Consider the following 23,644-nt stretch of genomic DNA (forward strand, 5'->3'; position numbering starts at 1 on the left):
TTAAGTAGATAGCAGATATGTTATTGCGAGTGCACTCATAAGTATTCTGCGGCCTTGATGCGTAAGACAATGAGATGCATGTAGTTGGGTAACGTCGAGAATCCTTGAAGTTGGCAAAGTGGTCGTATCAGATTACCTATCCATAAGAGTCGCTCATTTTCAATTACTTTTCCGCCATTCGAAAAAAAGAGAGCGATGTCGATTTGATTCGAGAGCGGCCGGCTTACTCGCTCGAAATGCCGCGACCAGGCAACAACATTGCGAGGCGATGTATCTCGGCCACTTCCCCGATGTGTGTGATTTAGCCCTTAATTTAACATGGGAAATTTGATTGTATCCATGTTATTAGTCGATAATGGACGTAAATTGGCGCGTAGTGTGGTCACGACTGTTTCAGGCGCACAAGGTTTATATTAAGTCGAAGGTAAGCAGTGAGGGTTGATCCGAGTCGTGTGAGAGGCTCAGAGCGCATTTTCGTTGATATTTTGTTATTGCGTTATTAGAGTTTATATAGATTTCTATGCATATGCTGATTACTTCACCGGATGTGAGATGTGCTCTTGTCGGCGGTTGATATTAATTTGCTATGCCGTGTATGTTCTGCCAGTTTTACCAAAGCCCGTGAAACGACAATGCACAGGTGGGTCGGATTTCTACAATGATCTTCATGTCGTATTAACTCGTCGCAAAGAAATTGTCCGCAAATTTCGTCATTGAACTGGCGGCACTCATTTCAAACGGTGCAATTATGTTTCGTGTCGTAATACAAAATGCTTCCAAGTGCCGCCTTTGAGTTTAGCAATTTCGCCATATAGGAATATAGCTTCTGTACTAGCTGAGATGACTTAACGTGAATACTTCGTGGATTGAACCTTCGTCCCGCCGTGTAAAGTTACCGTTAATCTGACTAACTGTGTTTGGTTTGTGGCCTTCACAAAAGAAATCACCCACGGGATTGAATTCAAATTGTTAATATGATGTTATTCATGTTTTTGTGGTTGCTCTATTAGTAGCTCTTCTATTTTATGAGGCGTAGTTTCTATGCTTGATAGAGTGAAATTGATATTGACTAAAGTGTCTAAAAGCCGGGAGTTAAAACGCCATACTTCGTTATCATATAACACTAATTCATTTGTGGTGAATATACAATAGTACACTATCGTAGTCTCCAGTGCGTCCGGTAAACGATAGCGGCCGTAATCCAACCTTCGAAATACATTACAAATTCGTCAGTTATGTGCTGTTACTTTCTCTTGAAAATCCGAGGACAATATTGTCAGACAGCTATTTCAATAAATCCCACGAATGCAGTCTTCGAGAAATATCGCTTGTAATGGATACGCGGAGGACAACAATTCATTTCCCTTGCCAGGATTGATTCCACAATATACGAGGTTCGCCGCTTGGCCGTGGGGACGCGCTGTTATCTTGACACTTGAAACTTGACTGTTTGATGATGTTGAAACCAAACCACATGACGCCACAAATAGGATTTCCTATCCCTTTAGCCGGCAACAATACCGTTCAAGAACCTTGGTGTTTGCAAACAATCAAGTGTGTCAGTTACGTCGTAGTACATCGTTGCCATATAGAACAAATATCATTAGTCGAGTGTAATCAGGAACGAGCAAATTGACGGTCCCAATACCAAGGATAAGGATGGCCAAGTCAGACTTATGTCTGTCCATAAGAATGTCCTCGGCTTTATTTGGTCAGATTACATACATCCGTTTGCATAGCCACAAAGACGCCACTTGTCGAATTCATGTTGAGTCCTTGCGTTCCCCGCCTTCGTATAATGCCACATTTTATTATGCATTAATATCCGACTGTCTTCTGACATGAAGTAACCGACACCATGTCAACAAAACTGTGGACATCAAAATACAAACTCGGTTTGTCTGCAGTAGATTATTCTTACAATAAGTTAACAAGATTTGCCAAGTGCGTCATGGTGTCTTGCCATGATTTTACTACCGGATTTCACTGTCTGTTTTGTCATTGTAGCGACGATTTTGTTGCTTATGTTTGGAATATTGTTACTAATTGGTATTCGACTCATAGGATTACAAGTTCGTTAGGTGAGGCGTATTGTTATTAGAGAGCGGTGTTAAGTTGCTTAAACCTGCGCTGATCTGTACCGTGACAGATTTTCTCAAGTCTTATTTTGTCAGCGCGCTATACGACGTGAGAAAAAAATCACCTCCAAACGATTATAGTAAATTATTTACAATCCAAGTATACGCATTGGTTATTTGCCCAAATTGTAGATACAGGAAGAGGCATCGTTCGGTCTGATAGCTTGTGGTGGGCTCGGGATCATTTATTGACTCACAAGTCTTTCATCATATCAAAACTATCACGTTTGAGGTAAATCTAATTCGGGGAGAAGAGAGACTTGAGGGGCTTTGAAACATCAAATAAAAATTTTATAGATCGAAAGCGTTGCTACCTATATAAGTCATTAAACTCACATTCGATCCAGCCGTATTGACCGGGAAGTAGACTCCTGCCCAACTTTGATGTGAATCCGAGAAATAACTTTTAGCAAATATCATGAATTCTAATAGCGCGATACATCTATCTTTTCCGAGAACGCGCTGCCGACAGCTTAAGCAGCCTTCAATGACTGGACATAAAAGAATCGCCGATCAAAATAATCTGGCGATTAGACGGTTGAATTACTGATGTGCCATTATTTTCAATTTTCGACTATATGCCGAAATTTCGTGATCGTCTTTGTGGCAGGGGCGTCGACGCCTGAAATTCAGACACGTGAATTATCCTATCCCGTTGAACTTTTACTCTGGACTGGTAAATGTCGTTAAAATTTACAGGCAACAGACATTTTCTATTTACGAGAATTTAATCAATTTATGCCGCTACCTAATGAACCAATCATCCAAATTTCCGTATTTGAATTAGGAAACAACGTATCAAACGGGAATGAAACAACAGCAGCTATATACTCAACCTTATCTTCATTATACGAAGTTCATACGTTCAAAATATTTCAGCAAGATCAAACGTACTAGGCATTTATGTCAATCTATAGTCCATATAAGGTATACACTGATGACGTATTGACCAAAATGCGGCACGATGACATCGGAATCGCAAATTACTTTTTTAGTTTCGGCTGTTCAATCCTGCAATGTCAATACTACGTTCGAAAGCGTTGTCCTTAAAATTGAAGTTGGAAATAAATGAAACCAATGCCCATTATAATAATTTGCTGACTGAAGGTCCAGCGGGCTTATCGCCGTAGGAGCAGACCGCTAAAAGTAGCCCATATCTGTAGCAATCTCATGATATTGGGGATAATTAAACGAATGTCATCTAATACATAGATTCTGTTGAGTTTGCTCTTTCCTTCATCAGAATTTATGCTCTGGTGACAGCAAAATAATCACTATGACATCGTACAATTAACCTATCCTGAACGAGCCCAAAACTGCCAGCCAGGCCATGTGTGATTCAGATACAAACGCAATTTCCGTGAGATATCATCATTTTAATGTTTTAATTATCTTTCTGCGACGTAAGCATACAGTAATTTGTATGTGAACGTCAATGGGAAAACGGTACTGTGTCAATTACATACATCCCACTATTCTCGTCGGCTGCTGTTAGTTAACTACATTTGTGGAAATTGATATGACAGTAAACATATGCATTATGATTCAACAGCTTGTGTGTAATGTGTTCAATGAGGAAATTGTTTTAAGTGAAAACAATGTGTCGTTTATCAGGTCCGCAAGTTTTGGATTTGCTGGGCCTCGCCCTCAGTGAAAGTAAAACCGCGAATTGGGACATAGAGGTCCACGACACACGAAAAGGTTATAGGTAAGTATATTGTACAAATTGAACGGCTGGAATTACAGGTTGAACCAGAGTAATCGCCGAATCTGGAATAATCTCTGCCCGATACCCATCAATAAATTTGTTAGTAGGCCTACTGCGTCTAAACATGGCATATTAACGGTGTTTAGATATCAAACGTAAATTGTGTGCAGGTCTACTGGCGTGCTGTTTTGTACATGAGACGCCGTGTACAAATTTCGCTCTCGAAATACAATTATGGTTTTATCACTGTATCTCAATACCGAGTCTGACATTTAGTATTGTACAACATAGACTGCGTGACACAAGTTGTTGAATTTACGTAATCTGAGACATGGCCTACTACCATTTCTGAGATCATTAAAGTAGTGCACATAAATTTGATAAAGAAGCCAACGGGAAATGGCAAACGGAAGACCAGCGTCCACACCCAACTCCCTATATCATTATTTAGTCACGATCACATAAGCTCGACAGGTCACCCCAAAGTTCAACATCCATAGGTTGCATTAGCAAGTCGTTTGACAGAGGCTAGCTGACTCGCATATTGTCTTAAGCATTTCGATGGTTGTGCTGAGCCCACAATATACCATATTTACCCCTACGAAACTCTCGCTCCTCGCGAATATCCCACCCGTAAGTTTGTTTTGTCAACATATCCTGCAATCACGCGCATGACCGAGTAGCTACCGAATTTTAGACGAGTGTCGATATGTCACAGAGCTCAGTATCGAGTTGTTATCGGAAATCACTAGGCCCCACGTCTCTAATGAACTCCAAACTGTATTACAACAGTTAAGATACGAATTAAGCTTGGAATTTGTTTCGCTCCTGATGTCATTTTACCAAATCAATTTCTGATTTCACCCAAATACGATCGGTCTACGGTTCAAAGAAAGCTACATAGTTTTTATGCACTTAACACTTGACAGCTGACGTAATTTCAATCAGCCAGTCATTTCGTGTCCAGCTTGTTCGACCAGATTAAGTATATTTACCGAAGATGCTTTTCGCTTTACGTGTTAGCTTGGTGACAAAATTTAATTGGCGATTTCGATTGAAGAACTACTCCGTCGTTTTGAAAGGATTATCACAGAATTCCCCCTAGTCTCGAATTTCCGCTTGTTAGCCAGAATCGAAGTCAGAGATTATATTGAGAATTCGCCGGGTCACGCGGCCAATGGCTCAGCGGCACACAAAGACTTGATGCCGACGTTACTTGCCCATTATTTATTGCCCAACGCCAGTGTCTCATTTTATAGAGTAGCTAAATCTGTCGTGACTCGTGATAGATTTACCTGGCGTGGTCTGCTAAGATTAACGTTCCAAGTCTACGCCATTCGCAACAGCACACAGACAATGCAACGACAGTAAAATAATAAACTGTACCGTACTTTTCAGGAAGGTAAGCCATCTTGTTTTCCTGTTTGCACACACTCATTCCTGATTAGATTGCTGCCTTTTGTGTCGCCAGTCATTTGCCAACAACAAAGCATTATGACATAACAATGATGCTAGATGACACGGATGAGTAAACAAAATCGTCGTCCGCTACGTGATATTCAGTCTAGAGATGGGCTTAACCGATATTTTGCAGTAGCAGTTACGAACTGCTACTTTCGAAATCTTAACTGTGATTTTTAACTGTTACTTTTTAGCAGTTATATTGGAGGTAAACCCTACGTCACAATTGACCGCATATTTAGTCGAAAAGTGCAAATGTATTCGTTTACTTCTAAACTCGCCGATATCGAACCTCAACTTTATTCTAACAATTAATTATGATTGAAGTCATAATCACACAGAGTCGTCTAGCCTCATCTTACTGTAAAGCTTGAAGAAAATTCATTCATGGAGTAGGCCTATATTTGCAGAACCGCCCACCTTATGCCGTTCAAGTTTATTCTTACAATTTCATCACTTCAAAAACATCACAAGACTGCAATACAATGAATGACAGGAAGATGCCGAAACGTAGCTAGGATAGTCTTTGAGATCAGACAACCACCTGGTCCTAGGCGATGTAAAGAGGAGGCATGCACATGACAAAAATGGATTTAATTTTGCAACCGAAGATCAGGAAGATGTCATTCAGTCAAATTGGGTGGTGGTTGAAGATAAGCACTGCCATTGTCACCAGTGTGATGTGGTGGTCTGGTTGAGACTGTACTGTAGTGTAGTGGCACTCGTTTCCCGAATAATGAAACACATCAGGGAACTACCACTATTCCATCCAGTAGTCCAGGATAAATGTACGCTATATTGAATGTCAATGCTATGTGCTTAAGTGCTATTCTGTTAACTGTGATTTGGGTTAGCAGGTAACTGCTACTGCTACTTGAGAAGCTTAACTGTTACTTTTTAACGGTCTGCTATTTTTTTTCACATCTCTATTCACGTTGTAGGCCTATTTCCAGGTTTTCTTCATCCAGACACCCAGCTAAGGTGGAGGCGTCTACTTTCTTATCAAGCTGCGTTGTCTTCCCGTCCGAATTTTCTTTTATATTTTCTTTCAAAGCGCCAACGGATACTGTGAATAGCGAATACCTCACCAGCTTCCTAGGACCGGTAAGACATGATTTACGGCGTGTTTGCGTTGCCAAACGCGCTGTTTGGACTGTATATTATTATGTTAAATTGATGGGGAAACCGTATTTGCAGGATCGGGAAACGGTTTTGATGGCTGTAAGATATAAGAGCGATTGGTTATTTTTCGACTACATCGACGACCGCAATACAAAACAAAGCGTCGGCGTACAATCAAGGTTAATCAAAGACGGAAAATGGCACGATCTCATTGTGGCGGTTTCCGCCGCCGAAGTATCGTTCATTTGGGATTGCGGAACCACTACCCGCAGGTGTGAGTTTTCATAAATCGGCTACTCGGGTAATTGCGTAATTGATGACAACGGCGAGTCTTGGTATCATCGCCGTTGACACTCTACAACTGATTTACAGGTAATTCTTCTTCGCCGTACTTCGCAGCAGCTGAGTCCATGATTCAATTTGTACTGATTAAGTGGACCATGTGTAATCCCCTTTACTATAGACAAAACACGGTTTGACTCCAATCACCCATGATCACGTGACTCCGGTGCGAAAGTTTAACAACTATATTATGGATTCGAATCTTTGTATCTTGTAGCCATTCATTACCATATCTGGATTCACAAAGTTACAACTTTTTTACCATCGACAAAACACGGTCTGACTCCAATCACCCATGATCACGTGACTCCGGCGCGAAAGTTTAACAACTATATTATGGATTCGAATCTTTGTATCTTGAAGCCATTTATTACCATATCTGGATTCACAAAGTTACAACTTTTTATCAATCAATATATATGTGATTACGTTTGATGTAAACAGGGATCATACCCAGATAAATTAAGACGAGCTGATAGAATTGCTACAAAATGCCTATTGAAACACGCCTTCATTTCGATCTCAGTTTATTTTACGAATACTTCCATCTTATAGTGAATAAGCATTTGTAGCAAATCACTCTTGGTCCAACACCCTTTTCGTTCGACTGTTAGATCGTGCATGTCGTTATCCATGGTAATAATAATGAGACAATCTGTATTAATATGGGAGACCCGTATTGATATAGATAAAAAGTATATTTAATCACTATGGAAAGCGTTGTAAAGACAGACTATTATACAATAAATAAAAGATGCGGTAAAAGTTTATAAGAGCGTTTATCGAAGCATACCATCAATCATACGCGTCTGCAGCCAATATTTGCGTTTCGTGTAATCGTAAATGGAGTTATCGTTGTAACTTTCGTATCACAAATGTCCATTTGCCATTTGATACATTAAGTTTGATCAATGCCTCCACCTGTTTTTTCTCAGAACATTAAACGGCCGCTTTCACGATAACCTCAAACTGAAAAGCACTCGATTTTACGTGGCTAGCCGACGGAAAAAACGCGGGAGATTCACGGTGAGTGTGCGGTCAAGTACTTGTTTCTCGGAGTTCAGTCGATTCCTTATTTACAGCCAATTGTAACTGAGTCAGGGACGTATTGGTTGTTATCAAGAATAAAAATATGACGCAACTGATAGCGGAGAGTATTTTTAAAAATAAATTGATTCACGTGCTGTTGGTTTCCAATGTGAAAACATCGGTGTCGAAAATTCGGAAGCTACAAATCGCACTGATCGTATAAATTAACTGGCAACGCAAATTTCTATTTCCCCGTAACGGGCCCATTACGAAAGCCTCGGTATTGGTAGGTTAATCCATTCGAGTTATCTCGCGGCGTGGAAAAGGGCTTCTCACGCCGAATAATCTATCGCAAATCGCCCAGCAGATGTACATCATTTCTTTGGCAACGCCGTACACTCGCGCGAAGATAACAAATTCGTGCAGAGGTAACAAACCACAATCCCCTTCAAAAGGAACATCAATTTGTTTTGCTGATTGTGTTTGCGGAACGTCCCGACAATTTGAAAAGATGACTACACCACAATAACATAATGTGTAGCCACAATATATATATTCATGAATTCATATTAAAATTAACCGAGTATTTCCAATTCCCTACTATAATTGCTGACCATCACCCCTGACGAGGGTCAACCGAAAATATTCGGGTTTATTTCAATATGAATATACTATTTAATTGTATATTGAACCTCAATATAATATATCCGAGTGGAATAAATTTGGCAACACGAACATGCTGTTTTTGCTACGTTGAAATTAATTATGTAATTCTGTACTTCTAAAAGCCTATTTCACAACATAATACTACAATTTACGTGTCTGTGACGTAACAGGGACTGATGCAACAATTGAAATTCGTGGTAGGATCGGACGCCACTTCTCTCCTATGCCATAGTTCCAGACATTTTTGGTCAGCCAATAGATACAGCCATTCGGGAACGGGTATGTCTGAAATGTAATTGATAATAATTTCATATGTTTATCGATACTTTGATTTTACTCTGTTAGACGAGGTGACACCAGTACGCGTTGTCGATGATGGGTCTGAAATTGGCACGTGTTCCTTAGAAAGCAAGGGAAACCTGGTCTACCGGTCAAGATCAAACAGATTGGAGGTCTGTCAAGGCTCGCGCTGGGAGAGCATTAGCGCCGGTACGTTTTGAAACTCTTGCACCTGCAGGGATATTAACTATAAGGCGGTTATCACTTACAAGGGCGTTTTTGCTAATGTGAGGGATGAACGCGCTGTACGAACTTTGCCGTTATCGACTTGGCTACATAAACAATGATTACTGACACTTGAGCGGATTCGATATTCCCAGGATCTTCTATTCCATTTATAGGTTTACGATAATGTAGTCTGGCGATAAATATCGCAGAGCGGTGATAGCTTAATTTCTCGCGAACTATATATTACGAAGTCTCTTAACGCAAAGACATAGCATCCCACCGCAGATAAACACAAGTGGGGGTAAGTACTAAGTACGACAGATTTGAAACACGGATACGCGTAACAACATAATATATGATATCATAATTTTAACGACCTCGCAATTGTGGACGTGTCGGAAGTTGGGCGCGCGGGGCCTACGCCCCGGGGCGCGAGTAAATTTTATGTTCCGCCCGCCCGTTTTGGCGCCAGTGCGTAATTCTCAGGTACAAAGGTTGACATTTCGGTGTTTCGTCGCAGCAAATGTCAGGATCAGTCACGAAACGCTATTTGCACCGAATCAATGCATTGTGTGAGACCAGTGTATTGTACGGAAACGTAACATTTTCGGGAATTCCGTCGTGCAGTGGTATTTGCACACTCTGCGAATGTGGGGCGTAGCCTGACCAAAGATTGGATCTCCCTAAAAGTAAAAGAAAATGAGAATGGCATCATAACCCTGGAAACTCTATGTTGTGTAGCATTGGCCCTACCCAAACATTTGTTAATCCTTAATATATTCGTACGCGGCATTGCTTCAAAAAGTATACATTTGATTCGTATGTTTGTACTGTTCAAGACGCGCTTACAAAATCGTATCACATTACTAAGCTCGCTCGTTATTACTATCTACACAAGAGAGCCGCTAAAGTCAACAATTTCCAGGACCCAATTTCGTTCCGTGCCCACTTACAATGCTAGCATCCGCGCTCCGCAATATTGCGATACCTAGGCGTCTTTCGAGAATACTCAATTCCGTCTTCAAAGCGACTCGACCACCCGACGGTGCCTCTTCACGTTGTCGAGTAGGATATAACCCATCGAGGAACACTAACACTTGTGCAATCAATGTTAATTGTGTATCATCCCATGTAGGATGATATGTGCCGATTGAAAACGGCGCGGCGTCTACCTGTATGGATTTCGCGAGAACCGCTAAAAAGTATTTTGATGATTGTGTTTCGTCTCGTCATGCAAGATTCGACTTGACCCTTTGGCCTTTCTTAATTGCTAAAAACGAAGTAGGGGCATGCTTCGACGACGGAGATTGCACCTCTTTAAGCTACTTAAGGCAGAAAACTTATTTTGATTATGAAATCGCATAGGAGTGCTATAGTCATCAGCGGACCGACCAATTCTTGAAATCAAATTGAACCCGATTTGTACCTACTCAGATATAATGTGCTGCGATGCATAAACAATGGAGCCACGTTACACGATACAGTGTCAATTCCTTTAGATGTACAACTTTTATTGTATAGACGGAGTGGTTTTACAGTGCAAATATAACAATCGGTCATTTCAAATATTGGAATCGACTCTGCCGCGAAGTCTTATCTTGCGCTGTTGTATTGCCGCGCTGATTACTCTGTTGTTTTACGTGTTATTATGGGTTAGGTGACTCGCAAACAGGACTTGTCGTACGTACGGGGACACACAGCGTTAATATTTTTGCGTTCGTCAGAATTTTACGCCGCCAATATTTTCAAAACTTGACCTGATGAGCTGTGGATGGTTATCGGGATCTGTCGTGAAATTTTTGCGATAATGGTGGTAATTCACGAATATTCATGGTGTCGCGGTAAAAACAGATGACGTAACAATGCAAAGTCAAAAAGTTGAAAGGTCATTGTGGTGCTTGGCGCATTTGCCCACATGGCTGCGAGCCTTTGTAGATCTAATTTATTGACGAATACCTGAGACAATCTGATGCTTACATTCGCGGTGTTTTTCATGACTTACGGGTCGGGGCAATATGAATATCCCTATACTGAAGTGTATACACTGTCGAGTATATGATAGGTCTAAAAGGGTAAGGCGCCATTGGAAATACATCGTAGCAATGTACGTCCTTTATACAACGCGTCGCAATGCAGGACCCGAGAGGTTGGATTACATCGAAGACTACACGAATCTGAAGACCAAAAGCAAGACTCTCGATTTCGAACTGTTCCGTCTCCCGGACAAAGGCCTCTTCATGGCGGCCGCCAACCAAGGCCGGGACCGAGACATGAATTCCACCATCTACAAATGGAACGAACACGGATTCGTACCTTATCAAAACCTGACGACAGACATGGCGCAGGATTGGGAATATTTTCGAATCGGAGATGATGTAAGGATCGATTATAGAAATTCTACTATAATGCTGTCGAGATTTCTATCGCGTCGGCCGTGTTTGCTACATGTTAGCGCGCTGTGAAGAAGTTTATTCAAGGTTTAAGACGTGGAGCTAAAAGCCGGGGAGACCCGTTTCTGGCGGATGTGTCCGTACACGTTTCTTTGGAAGTGATTTGAGTAACAACTTAAATAGCTGTGAGTGTGATCGGAATCACGATATCGAACACGGTTCAGTGTAGTGGGTTCAATTTACCCAATTTGGTATCAAACGCGCCGCGCTGATATTACGTCCTATGTCGGTCGGTATGTTCAATTTACGCGGCAGACTGTCGTATTAATGGCGAGGAAATCGGTGTCTCGTAACTCCACAAACGTAAATCTACCGGCCTACATACATCAAGATTTGAAAAGTATTTCCACCGTTGCATTTGCTTATGTTTTATTGGGGCTTTGAAAGTAATTTTCTATGCCGACTCATATAGCTGTGTTGCGAAGACACTCAAATCAATCTCGGGGCTGTAGGGCTATTCAAATACTCTCATCAATTGAGAGTACGTGATATCGCTGGAATTCGCAAGTATAGTCGGCACGCAACTAGCCAAATTCTATGTGATATCACATAATAAACATTGTGTAGATGTAGATGTATTGCTCGGTATGTACGCCCTTTTCGAATAATCGTGCTCGGGGATTTTCTCTCCTTTCTCAAAATTTGAACAGCACGGGAAAGAATTGCAGTAGAAGTACACTATTGATGTAATAATCGCTTGCACAATGCACACGAATCTGGAATAATATGCGCATGTCCTAGTTAAGTGCGACTTGGCTTATGTCCTCAATATGGACATAATAAGCTACTTGAAACCGGTACACACGAAAAACAAACGTATATAAGTGTTGTCTAACTATGAAACTAGCGCACATTCGCATATTATGCACTCTATGGCATGTCACCAGTAAACGCGGGATACCTTAAAACCTTAGGTTCTTGAAAGTGGATTTAAAAAATCTGATATTAGCTACTTTGATACCACAGCTACGAAATATATATTCAGGAGAGTGCAGACTTGGACAACTAGAAATTTTTATCTTTTTCAAATTAGATTCGAATTAGAATTACATCTACACAGTTTTTTTTCCAAATTAGATTAGAATCAAAAGTGTAGTTCAACAGTTTTTTCCAAATTAGATTAGAATTAGAATTACTGAATACGCTTAAACTTAGACATTGAATCATTGAATCATGTTCAGTTGATATCAAATCACGGTCCATTCACAAATGCCTACAGTTTATAGTAAGATGGGCTCATTTCGCACTAAATACAGTTCTGTAGCATTTTCAGGAATTTACCAGGTATTTGATTAGTATTAACATTAGAGTATATAAACATATCACAAATTAGATTAGAATTAGGTTGCCGGCGTTCCGCCTCTATTAGACTATGCGATGTGACCCGGTAAACCGATGCCTATGTCGTATGGTCCAGTATTTACAGTGGCCCTCAAGCATCTCGCTGTTTCGGGCCAATTCTTTTATTTCATGCGAGTGTGGCAGTGATTTCGCCGCGAATCAAGATTAATCTCAAGCACCACCGCCCCAATTCGCCTTTATTCCCGTGACGTGACACGTCCATAAGTCAAGATCAAATACCAAATACATACCCTTTACCCACGAACAAACCTATATTCTTGAGATGATATGCAAAGTTATTTTGAATTCTCGACTACTTGCTGACGAATAGTATTACGTAATCGTACGTTGAAGTTCTGTATGAGAGTCTCTATAAATAAACTTGTATTCTTCTGGCAGCATTTCCTGGCGTGCGCGAACCAAGGCGCCGACGAACGCTCGCCGCACGCGACCAGCACTGTGTACCGGTGGAGCGAGGCGAAACGGAAGTTCGTCCCTCACCAGTATTTCTTGTCCAGCGCCGCGCAGAGCTTCGAGAGCTTCACCATCGACGGGAAACACTACCTGGCCATGGCCAACTACGGCGAGACGGAAATAGCCGACGTCGGCACAGGTTGGTGCGATCTACAACTTTGTTATGACACTTGTCGATACGCTATACTACCTGAGTGATTCGGATATTACACTTGGTTTTGATGATGGGGAAAGTTCATGTATGCGTGCCCGGCGTATTATTACAGCAATACACAATCCCGTGAAATTTCGTTTCTAAGGTCGGAACCATTCTTAAATTATTATGAAGACTATATAGTAGGGTTACCACATGTCCTCTTTTAAGAGGATTTGTCCTCTTTTTCTAGAAAAAGTGTTATAACACGAGCAAAAATTGGACTATGATAACCGCATGCCAGGATTGGCTATAAAAAAACGCCATTACGGCTATTTCGGGAGCCAGATCGAAAAGATACCTCCTATCTTAGTCAACCCAATACTATTACCACGAAAAAATTCGAAATCACCCGTTTTCTCCTCCCGTATCCTATAGCTTTCAAAGTGTTTGAGAATTTTCCCCGTTTTCTGATCTCAAAATATGATAACCCTATACTATACAGCCGCCAACCAGCGTATATAGCGGACCTCGTCTATTGCATATTTCGTCTTGTCATACTGCTCAATTCTTTAATTTGCATTTACATTGTTAGTGACGGTTTTTCCGGAAGACAGTCACTCGAAAAGCTTTGAAAGAGAGTTAAGGAATAAAGAAATAATTTGCGACGAACATAGAATGGGTGTCCGGTCAATACCGAGAAAACCATTACCGAGAATGGACACCATCGAGAATGGACATTACTGAGAATGGACACCACCGAGAATGGACCTTACCGAGAATGCAATATATGAAATGCAGGCATGTCATGCATATCCACAGGTCGTGTGAGTGCATCACGGCGTTGCCACATTCGGTATCATTGCTCACGTATAAACTTCTCGGCAACGTCAGTCCCAGTAGGCTATATTCTTGGCATTGGCCATTCTCGGTAATGTCCATTCTCGGTGCTGTCTATTCTCGGTGATGACCATTGTCGGTAAGGTTCATTCTCGGTAATGCCCATTCTCGGTAATGGTTTTCTCGGTATTGGCATAGCACCCATAGAATGACTGAATTCGCGAAAACTTAGAATCCAAACTTGAATCAAGATCAGTACATATCAATCAGAGCTTATGGCTGATTGCGCAGTCATCGCACGCAACTATAAGCTCTCCTGCAGCATTTTCAGGAAAACGAGAAATTAGATTGAAATTAGAATTAGAACAAAGAAACATTTCAGAAATTACATTAGAATTAGATTATCGGCGTTTCGTTCTAATGAGCATCATCGCCATAGAATTATCTCAGCTTTCCAAGTCTGGTTACAATGTCATCTTACGACCTCGGACGACCAAGTCAATCGCCGTGTTTTAGCGGCACACCGTCTGGGTACGATTTCATCCCAGCGCCCGTACCTTTTGTAGCATACCATCTCGGATGTCCTCGCGACCTCACATAAATCCAGATTCCGCACCGTGAGACTCGCGGTTCGCTTTGACTCACGATCGGACTTGTTGACCCGTCAAGATAAAATGAATGTCTTACAGATGTCTGAAGGCGGCGTGAGCAGTAGTGTGCAAATAGATTAGGCTCCAGTCACACAACGTAGCACAATGGAATGGTGCTTTGTCGACGCGAGGGGAGAGGATGGAAATCCTTTTATATAAGGCGCGCGATTTATCAGTTGCGTTGCGTTGCCGCGCGGAATTAGATTCTACGGGTTTAGCCATTAAAATTTATGTATCACGCCTCGAATTAGAAGAGCTTCTCGGAGGTACGGAACTTCAAAATAAAATTGAAGAGTATATTCATATTGAAATAACCCCGAATATTTTCGTCTGACACTCGTCAGGGGTAATCGTCAGCAACTAGTAGAGAATTGGAAATAACATTGTATATCAACAATTGTATCACATAATATGACGTCACCAGCATGAAATTTCAGAGCATTCAGCGTACTATTTCTAGATGGTACACGAACTCCTTTTGTGGACACAGCCTTCGCTGGTGTATTTTGATAAAAGTCGACTCCAAGGCACACAAATGAAAGTGTGAAATGCCCCTCCCAACGGCGCGAAATCTGTCGTCTCCCTGACGAGTATCAGCTGAAAATATTTGGGTTCATCTCAATATGGATATGCCTCGAATTAGGTGGCGCTTCACGGTAATATTCATATGTTTTACGCGCCAATTCAACTGTACGCACCATGCGATACATATCACAGCGTATATAGTAGTTCTATCTCTGCAGTATGCATCTCTGCGTAATATACTTTAATATTATCGCTATGACCTTAAACACCGACGGACTCGTGCTAGCCTCGGCTAAGCCAGGATGAAAATTTATATGGGCTGAATCTTTTACAATTACGTGACGTAACGCCTCGATCGTGACCAAATGTGAACGTGACCAGTGAACAAATCGAAAATTTGGAGGGGGCAAAGGTGGCTTGTCGATTTAATACTCTATAATTTAGTTGTTGTTTTTCCCAGGCTGCGTATTCAAATATTAGTAATTACGAGTTGAAAACATTCTCCATTATGTTTTATTACCCTGATTATGAACCAAATGGTAGATGCCCCGCTGTGGGATTGCATCCGCCGAGAACGCTCGCGAAGCCAGACTTCAAACCAGCTAATTGTGTTTCAATGTAATATTTTGTCGTGTCCGATAGATGTCAAAACGATCAGTTATTCAAAATAAATATTGGAGTAATCCTAGAACAATGGCTAAGCGGCAAATGCGGCTTCCATCGTATTAGAAGCAGCTGTGGTCAAACATCCGCCAATCCTTATTTGTTGCCCGTCCTCATAATATATCCAGGTCGACAACATTCGGTTTCAGCTGTTACGACTGTGAAATGTTATTGCGAGAGTGATTGTGGTACTGCAACTCGGAATTAATAGGGAAATCAGAAGTGTTTTCTCACACTGATGGTCGTATTTGAACTAAATTGCACTTATGGAATATGAATTGATTGATATACCTTTGAAGTATATACACCATCGGTTCGGCCATGGTCTTTCCACGTAAATCATACTCATATGACATCACAATGAGGGATACTCGAATAGTCCATGGTGTGCATAGAAAACGCAATAGTTTGCTCATAGCAATTAAGCTTCCGTTTCGAAATTCCTAGCGAAACATTGCACCTGCAATGCGAGCTTGCTTTTTGTTGTCGCAAAATCACATTGTAATATTGTTAGTCGATAGATTTTACCTCGAATTGCCTAAATTATCAGTGGTCATGAACGCCGCCCGCTATTTATAGCGTTGATTTTAATTTGGATTGCCCTCTGACCTCAGATACTTCACGCGTGACTTAATTTTCAGTTTGAAATCCCAGATTGGGTTAATACTTCGAAATCGAAAACTTTTCCCTGCAATGCCCGCTTGGGGCATCAAACGTAGCTCGTAAATTCCGTCTCGACATTACCGGAATATATTAATCTTGAGATCACGGAGACGCTGTTCAAGCGCGATGTAAATATTCCCGCGTGAGAAAATAAAAACAATTTGGTCGATAATTTCCCGCTTCGAAATCCTGGATTATTTCTAATCTCGAAAGTGCAATGTGCTCGACATGATGTTTACGGGGAGACCTACATCGATTTTAGACGGCGTACAACGTTAGAATTCTTGAAATCCGAAGTATGTGCGGGCTTCTCTGTCGCTGTGCGGCCTTCAATTAGCAACGAGATTTACACTTGGTTAACAAAAATTGTGAACTATCCCCGTGACTTCACACGTTACGCCACTATGGCTGCAGAATACATTGTGTGCCTTTGGCTGGATTTTATGCTTAGCTACAATGCACAATTTTATTTCAAATTCTCTGTACCGACGATTGATACCTTTGACAAATATCAGCCGAAAATATTCGGGTATATTTTAATATAATTACATTACTCAATTGTCTATTGAAGGTCTGCACCTCCGAGAGTATATCGGCATGTTTAGCTGTTGAATTAATCACTGCGTTTTCTCCGTTACTGTGACATGTGTTTGCTATAACTTGTTTGATTGTCGAAGGTAAATTTAGCTTTTACTTGTGATGTTTGCTGCTATTTTTCGTACTTAATTAGCACCTACTTGAGTTTCAATCTTGATTTGGACTACTCGCTTGCCATGCAATAACCCTTAAAGCCAGGCATAAGCATTAAACGAGAATGTTATTTGAGCAAGCCATTTGGGGTACAGAACTTGAGAATTACACGGTACAATATTGTTCATATTGAAACATATTGTCACAGCGATTGCTAATATTATACGGTTATTTTAATCGATTTTATTCTACAAGGAATAGTCGGATGATTTATATCTTACGATATGATGTCAAACATACCTCGTCGCGTGCGCGACTTGTAAAGACCCGTTAATTATGTCGCGACTATTGACAGGATTTGAAGGTCATTCACGTATGACTATTCACGGAAAATGCACAATGAAAATGATTAAAATTTTGTCAAGGTTAAGCCACCTGACGTATACAAATACACTTCATATCGGGTCCACAACACCTTGAACTACGTACTTACTATACGCTTATTCTTGACACTATCACGGCCATTCTGTCGAGTCAGTCTATATAGCTTCCAGCTGTCAAGCATACCGATGTAATTTCAAACACGTAAAGGGGAGTGTACGTTCCGTTATGTGACAATGAGTGACATTGCAGGGGGCGTGTCGTAGTGCCGCTACGTAATCTCGTATAACGTGGCTATTATGCGGTTCTATATCGAAACAAGGCTTGCTCCAATCACCTGATTTGTTTTGGTACGCATGACACTTGGATCTTGGGTGTGGTCGTAGTATAGCCATACGTGATATTCAAGTACAAGTATGGGGATCGTGTAGTGAAATTGTATCAGAGGAACATAGGGCGGTCTGGTACTGCACACAAACTGTATCTCAAGTATATACAATTATACATACATTGGAATGAAAAATAAGGAATGTCCGAATGAATCTGATGTGTGTGGATGTGGAAGCTTGTTGGTATTCCGCACAACAGCCGACCAGTAACCTAATTCACGCTCACTTATACCATTCACACTGATAATGTTAACGGAACAATGTTTGAAATGGAGTATCGTCTCAGTCTTTTGAGAATTTATCAGTGTTCAGTAACAAACTATTTCTACTGATTCGTAGTACTCGGGAATGATTTTACCACTTGTGCCGCTTACTCAAATAAAACTACTTACTATTTAAACTTTAGACCAGCGGGTCTGAACCTTATGTCTTTGCGGACCCCCGCGTACCCCCCTTCCTCCCTATATAAGCTTTAGTTCAAAGTTAGCTCAATTATCGTGCAACCGTCGTCTGTCTTGTGCAAATATTAACTGTGGGCTAATGATAAACAGCAACAGAATGACTTGAAATTAACATGATATGTAGAAACTTGGAAGACTTTTCTTATTTCAAAGCGGATTCTGTAGCTGCATTTCTTGGAATACGTGGTCGTGTCTTGAAAACACGCGCAGTTGATTTGAATGAACGAATGGCGCGAAGTTCCTTTTCCAAAAAAATATAGGCCGCGGCGAATTAATAGATTTTGCAAACAATTTATTTCCAAAACCCGAACGAAACATCACTAAACAGCAATATGCTTGTATCAGCAGGCTGTCGGCAATTTGGCAATTAAAATGAGTGTGCGGTGCACAGTAGAACATTTCATCTCATTCTGTTTCTGCGAGTCCCGAAGTTTTAGCAGCTACGAAGCGAATATGTCTCGTGATTTCTCTAATTAAAAAGAAATATAAATTAGGTTTTCAACCATTTTGTAAATTTGGAGGTCTCGCGCACCCCTGAAAATGCTCCGCGGACCCCCGTTCGAGAACCACTGCTTTAGAAGTTGTGAAGTAGAACGTTTACGAGTGAAATTGTCACGTTATAACGACAGGTTGAAATAGGACCTGTATCGCTACTCTAGGGCTGGGCAAAATCGAGTACCTGAGTGATTCGATTCTGAATCATGCATTATGCTTCGAGTCGTGTATTCGAGTATCACTCATTATGACGTAATAACAGTATGTAAGATGCCAAGGTTCAAATATATGTACCTTTTATGCCACCGCAAAGAATATAATGCCTGTTATTCATCGCATGACTTATACTTTGGTAATATTTCGACTCCAACGATTTCATTTCACTTTGTGACAATGTTGTGGGAGCGTCATGACTTCGGAAATGTGTCATTTTCAGTGACTTTCGCAGCTCTGCAGTATGATTCGTATGCTGCGATACCGCCAAAATGTTTCAAGGCTTCCACAGTGGAAAGTAGCATCGAAACTATAATTCTCGTCGATAAAATAACTTTCAGTGGCGAGGAGCGTATCATTTCAGTACTCGAAAAAATCATCATTTGCTACTCGACTCGAATCATTAAAATAATTACTCGATTCAGATTCGAGTAGCCTACTCGAATCATTGTGCCCAGCCCCAATCGCTACGTCCACTTCCAATTGAGTACAAATACGGCGTTGCAGCTATACTTCCGTACTTGAGTATGCCAACGACGGCTATAGAACAGTGATTCTCAACCGGAGTTTACACGGACCCAAGGGGATTCCATGTGACAGAGAGACAAACACCATACATATACACCATAGTTCTCAATGATTTGTTGTAAACATTAAACGCTTTTACTTTGCTTGAAAACCATGTTTTAATGGTTCCGTCCTTTTGACCCTATTGTCGTCATTTTGTGCATTTTAGCGTACGGGTTCGGGATGTTAATGAAGGTTGACCCAAACCTTGCACTGGAAACCACTCTGCAATTGCTTGACGTAGGGTCACTGCCGCAGATTTATTGTTAACATGTCATATTCACGTCCGTTATCATTTCAACACTTTCGAAAACACCGTCCGCATGATTTTCGCCTCCCGCGAGTAACTCCCACATCTGTCAACGCGGTACGGCGATAGCCGATCATAAAAATAAGTGGGATGTCCCGAAAATAGATTATTTTCATGTCATACCCCAGATGTGTTCTAATGCCGCCGGACAATGAAAGGCACCCTGCCAGAACTTGATCAAACACCAAAGTCGATTCCGATGCCTTTATGTAATGCGTTAAAATGAGCGAACGCTTTCTATTCAATACCGTCACGTATAGCAAACCCAGAGTCGGATAGCGTAATCGGTAATCAATCTTTTAAAATCTGGATGTGAGCTGATTTGGGAGGTCCGTGGATGAAACCTATACGTCATGCGGATGTAACATAGTAAAGGTCTCAGTCTTGAGTAACATATAGCTTCGGAAATGTAGCGTGACAAATGACCGTTTGGGTGTTTTGAAAGGTTGTAAAACCCGCGCTGAATGAGTTGCATTGTGGCTCTGTATCATAAAAGTGGAGGCTTATTTGGGGAAGACGTTGAGTAATTTATGTAGTCCGTATGTTGTCCGTGTCTTTTCTGAGGCGGTAAAGGTGATTTATAATCATCAGATTGGGTTCTGCATTGGAACGCCATACTACATTAGGAGCACCGCGAAAAATTCAGTATCTGGCTACAAGTTATGTACGGGCGGATGATTTTAATGATAACATGAATGCGTCTCATCTCGAGATATCTGTAATCTGTATATTCCCACGTTTACATGGACTTTGCCCGGTGAACTGGCACATACTGACAGGTTCCGCCGGGCCTTTGTAGGCCATACACGGGGCCTCCCAAATTTGTAGGAACGTAACAATTTGTAAACCAACGCCGTGCGTTAAACATGTTGTCAATTCGGTCGGGGCACATGATTCAGCGTGTATTTCGGTAATATTTTTACTATATATTTACAGTATACTGTCAACCAGTGCGTGAATATTTAATGAGCGGCAAGCTCATACGTCTCTACAATATGATAACACCGTGTGAATCTATTAATTATATTGATATAATGCGATGTAATAGCTCAATTTGCAGCGTTCGATAATATGTCACTTGCATATACATAATTTCATGTTGATTTCTTCAGGTAATTCCGACCACAGTCTTCGGCAAAAGAGTTTCGTGTACGAATGGCAACCGGATAGACGAGCGTTCACGGTTTATCAGGTACTGCGGTCCTTTCGTTTGGGGTGTCGGCACTGTACTGTACGATATCGATCGCATACTAATCGTGTATTTTGCTGCCAGACTCTTTCCACTACCGGTTGCGTGGATCTGGAATACTTCGAGGCGTACGGGAGCCATTACCTAGCGGCCGCCAACTCGTTCGACGGAGACGATTCGATAATAGACAGCGTGGTTTACAAGTGGCAACAGTCGAAATTCGTGGCGATCCAATACATCGAGGTGCGTGTCGCTGCGAATGCATGGGCGGAACGTAGGTGTAAATACCAAATTTACACCATCGACACCCTGATATTACCAAACCTAGCGTTCACACAATCCATTTCGCGAGAACAAGTCCAATACACCAATTGCTGCAAAGACATATCGAATGCCTGCAGTGGATTCTTCTTGCGTGCACTCTTGCGGTGTACGAGTGTCCGTGTCTCTCGATAAGACTTGGTGTATTTGAATGGGCGTGAAAGCAAAATTTTGCGCCACACTGTAACTACTTGGGTTGAAAACAGCTGCTTTAACCGAAATTCCACAATAGCGTAGGGTGGAAAGCTGCACTTCTTGGTATTAAATATTGCTTTCACGTCCATTACAACGGGTGAATATAATTCAAACACACCAATCCTTATGGAAATCTATCACATGGTTGTAGCGGGTGCTGTGTAGGTGTGTCACCGTTTTACACCCTCTTCGGGAGGTTCACAAAACGCTTACTTAACTCTTGGGGTGTATCTCCATTAGAATCGGTGTATTTGATTAATTTTCACCAATCCGGATGGGTGTTAATGGGAAATTTTGTGCCACGAATTGCCGTTTACTTGATTTGTACCCTAGGCCACAGTAGAAATCGTCTTGGTACACGATTTTCTTTAACTGTGTACTGCGGAATCTCTGGCTAGTGTACAGTGTACGCGCTAGATTGCGTTACCGCGTAATTTTACTGGCGACTGACATTGAACGCATGCGGACGCGCTAAACCTAATTATCGCGGGTGTAACAAGATTTTGCGTCTGCCTTTTCCGCAGATTTTACCTTCCCGCACGCTTGCCACCTTTGTTATTAGTCGAGGCCCGGACGGAAGTGTTTTCTCATTAAATTTTTATGCGATATTGTCGCGTAGTATTTGATTTTCAGGCCGCGATAATTATTCCGGCGGTAAACACACTAGAAGCGCCAATATGGGATTACCTGACATTTTCGACGGGCTGGCAGTGATTTATGTTATCGCATGCGCGGAAGAAATGAGATTGTAATAGTTCTGCCTCCCGAACGGCCGGTTTTATGGCATAGCGTCGGATGGGACTCCTGTACAACGGTATGCGCGAATTTAATTTCCGTTATCAGAAGCGGAAATAATTATGCATGAGTAATAAGGAACACGATGTTGTTTGCGGAGGTGTCGGTAACGAAGTACTGTTTGGGAGTATAACTGAAGATATTTACGACTACACCGATCCGCAGTGTCATTTGTAGGGTTGCATTTAAAACAAAAATCAATTTAAACTAACATGTTTAAAACAAGGCCCTTGTATAAAACATGTATTTAAAGCCATGACGTCACAAATATTCAATTGTGACGTCATAGTGAATTGACATTGACAATTGAAAATGTAGGCTAAATATAGCTCCTTTGGCGAAATGTCTGTACTTTAGCTGTTGAACCGACTATTTTTGATGGTTCCAACCATTCCATATCGATAGATGTCGGCTATATCGCGTGGTAATTGTCCGTAGGCTCGTACAACATGTTTTTGGAAAGTATTAACACAATTATGGCATAGTTTTACAACTTAAAAAAAACACCAATGGTTGCAGCTTAAACAGAAATTGGTCCGTAAGAACATGGCCCTTATTTAAAACGTGATATTTTTTAACAGCCGTGACGTCATGAATCTATAATTGTGACGTCACAAAGGAATGGCATTGCCAATTGAAAATATAATGTAAATATGGCTCCTTTGCCGAAAAAGGCTTCCGACCCCTGTCCTAAACGGACCAAAAATTTCTTCGACCAGGTCTACATCGCGATGCCGCATTTTTCGGTAGACGGTCACCAATTTCATATCGTAAACGTCGACTATGTCTGCTGCATATCGTCCGTGGACTCATGCTACAAGTTTTTGCGAAAATATTTCCATATTTATGGAATAATTATGTAACTTGAAAAAACAATTTCGTTCTTTTTAAAATGGCATTTTGTAAAACCCTGTGCAACCCAACTT

The 23,644-nt window shown here is 41.3% G+C and overlaps 1 protein-coding gene across 1 annotated transcript in view; it reads left to right on the forward strand.

The window, feature by feature from the left end:
* The first annotated feature begins 231 nt into the window (after positions 1-231).
* The window catches only part of LOC145438817 (thrombospondin-type laminin G domain and EAR repeat-containing protein-like), a 28,984-nt gene continuing 5,571 nt past the window's right edge, over positions 232-23,644 (forward strand). Inside the window, exons 1-11 of the mRNA XM_080316175.1 lie at positions 232-640; positions 3,753-3,846; positions 6,261-6,411; positions 6,505-6,701; positions 7,707-7,797; positions 8,637-8,745; positions 8,812-8,955; positions 11,110-11,348; positions 13,164-13,377; positions 21,331-21,410; positions 21,492-21,650. Coding sequence (XP_080172301.1) covers positions 553-640; positions 3,753-3,846; positions 6,261-6,411; positions 6,505-6,701; positions 7,707-7,797; positions 8,637-8,745; positions 8,812-8,955; positions 11,110-11,348; positions 13,164-13,377; positions 21,331-21,410; positions 21,492-21,650 — 1,566 coding nt within the window. The 5' untranslated portion in view covers positions 232-552. The remainder of the gene's footprint in view (positions 641-3,752; positions 3,847-6,260; positions 6,412-6,504; positions 6,702-7,706; positions 7,798-8,636; positions 8,746-8,811; positions 8,956-11,109; positions 11,349-13,163; positions 13,378-21,330; positions 21,411-21,491; positions 21,651-23,644) is intronic.

Source organism: Botryllus schlosseri, chromosome 5 (genome assembly GCF_051294905.1).
Source record: "Botryllus schlosseri isolate E-star chromosome 5, Bs_hap1, whole genome shotgun sequence".
Lineage (NCBI taxonomy): Eukaryota > Metazoa > Chordata > Ascidiacea > Stolidobranchia > Styelidae > Botryllus > Botryllus schlosseri.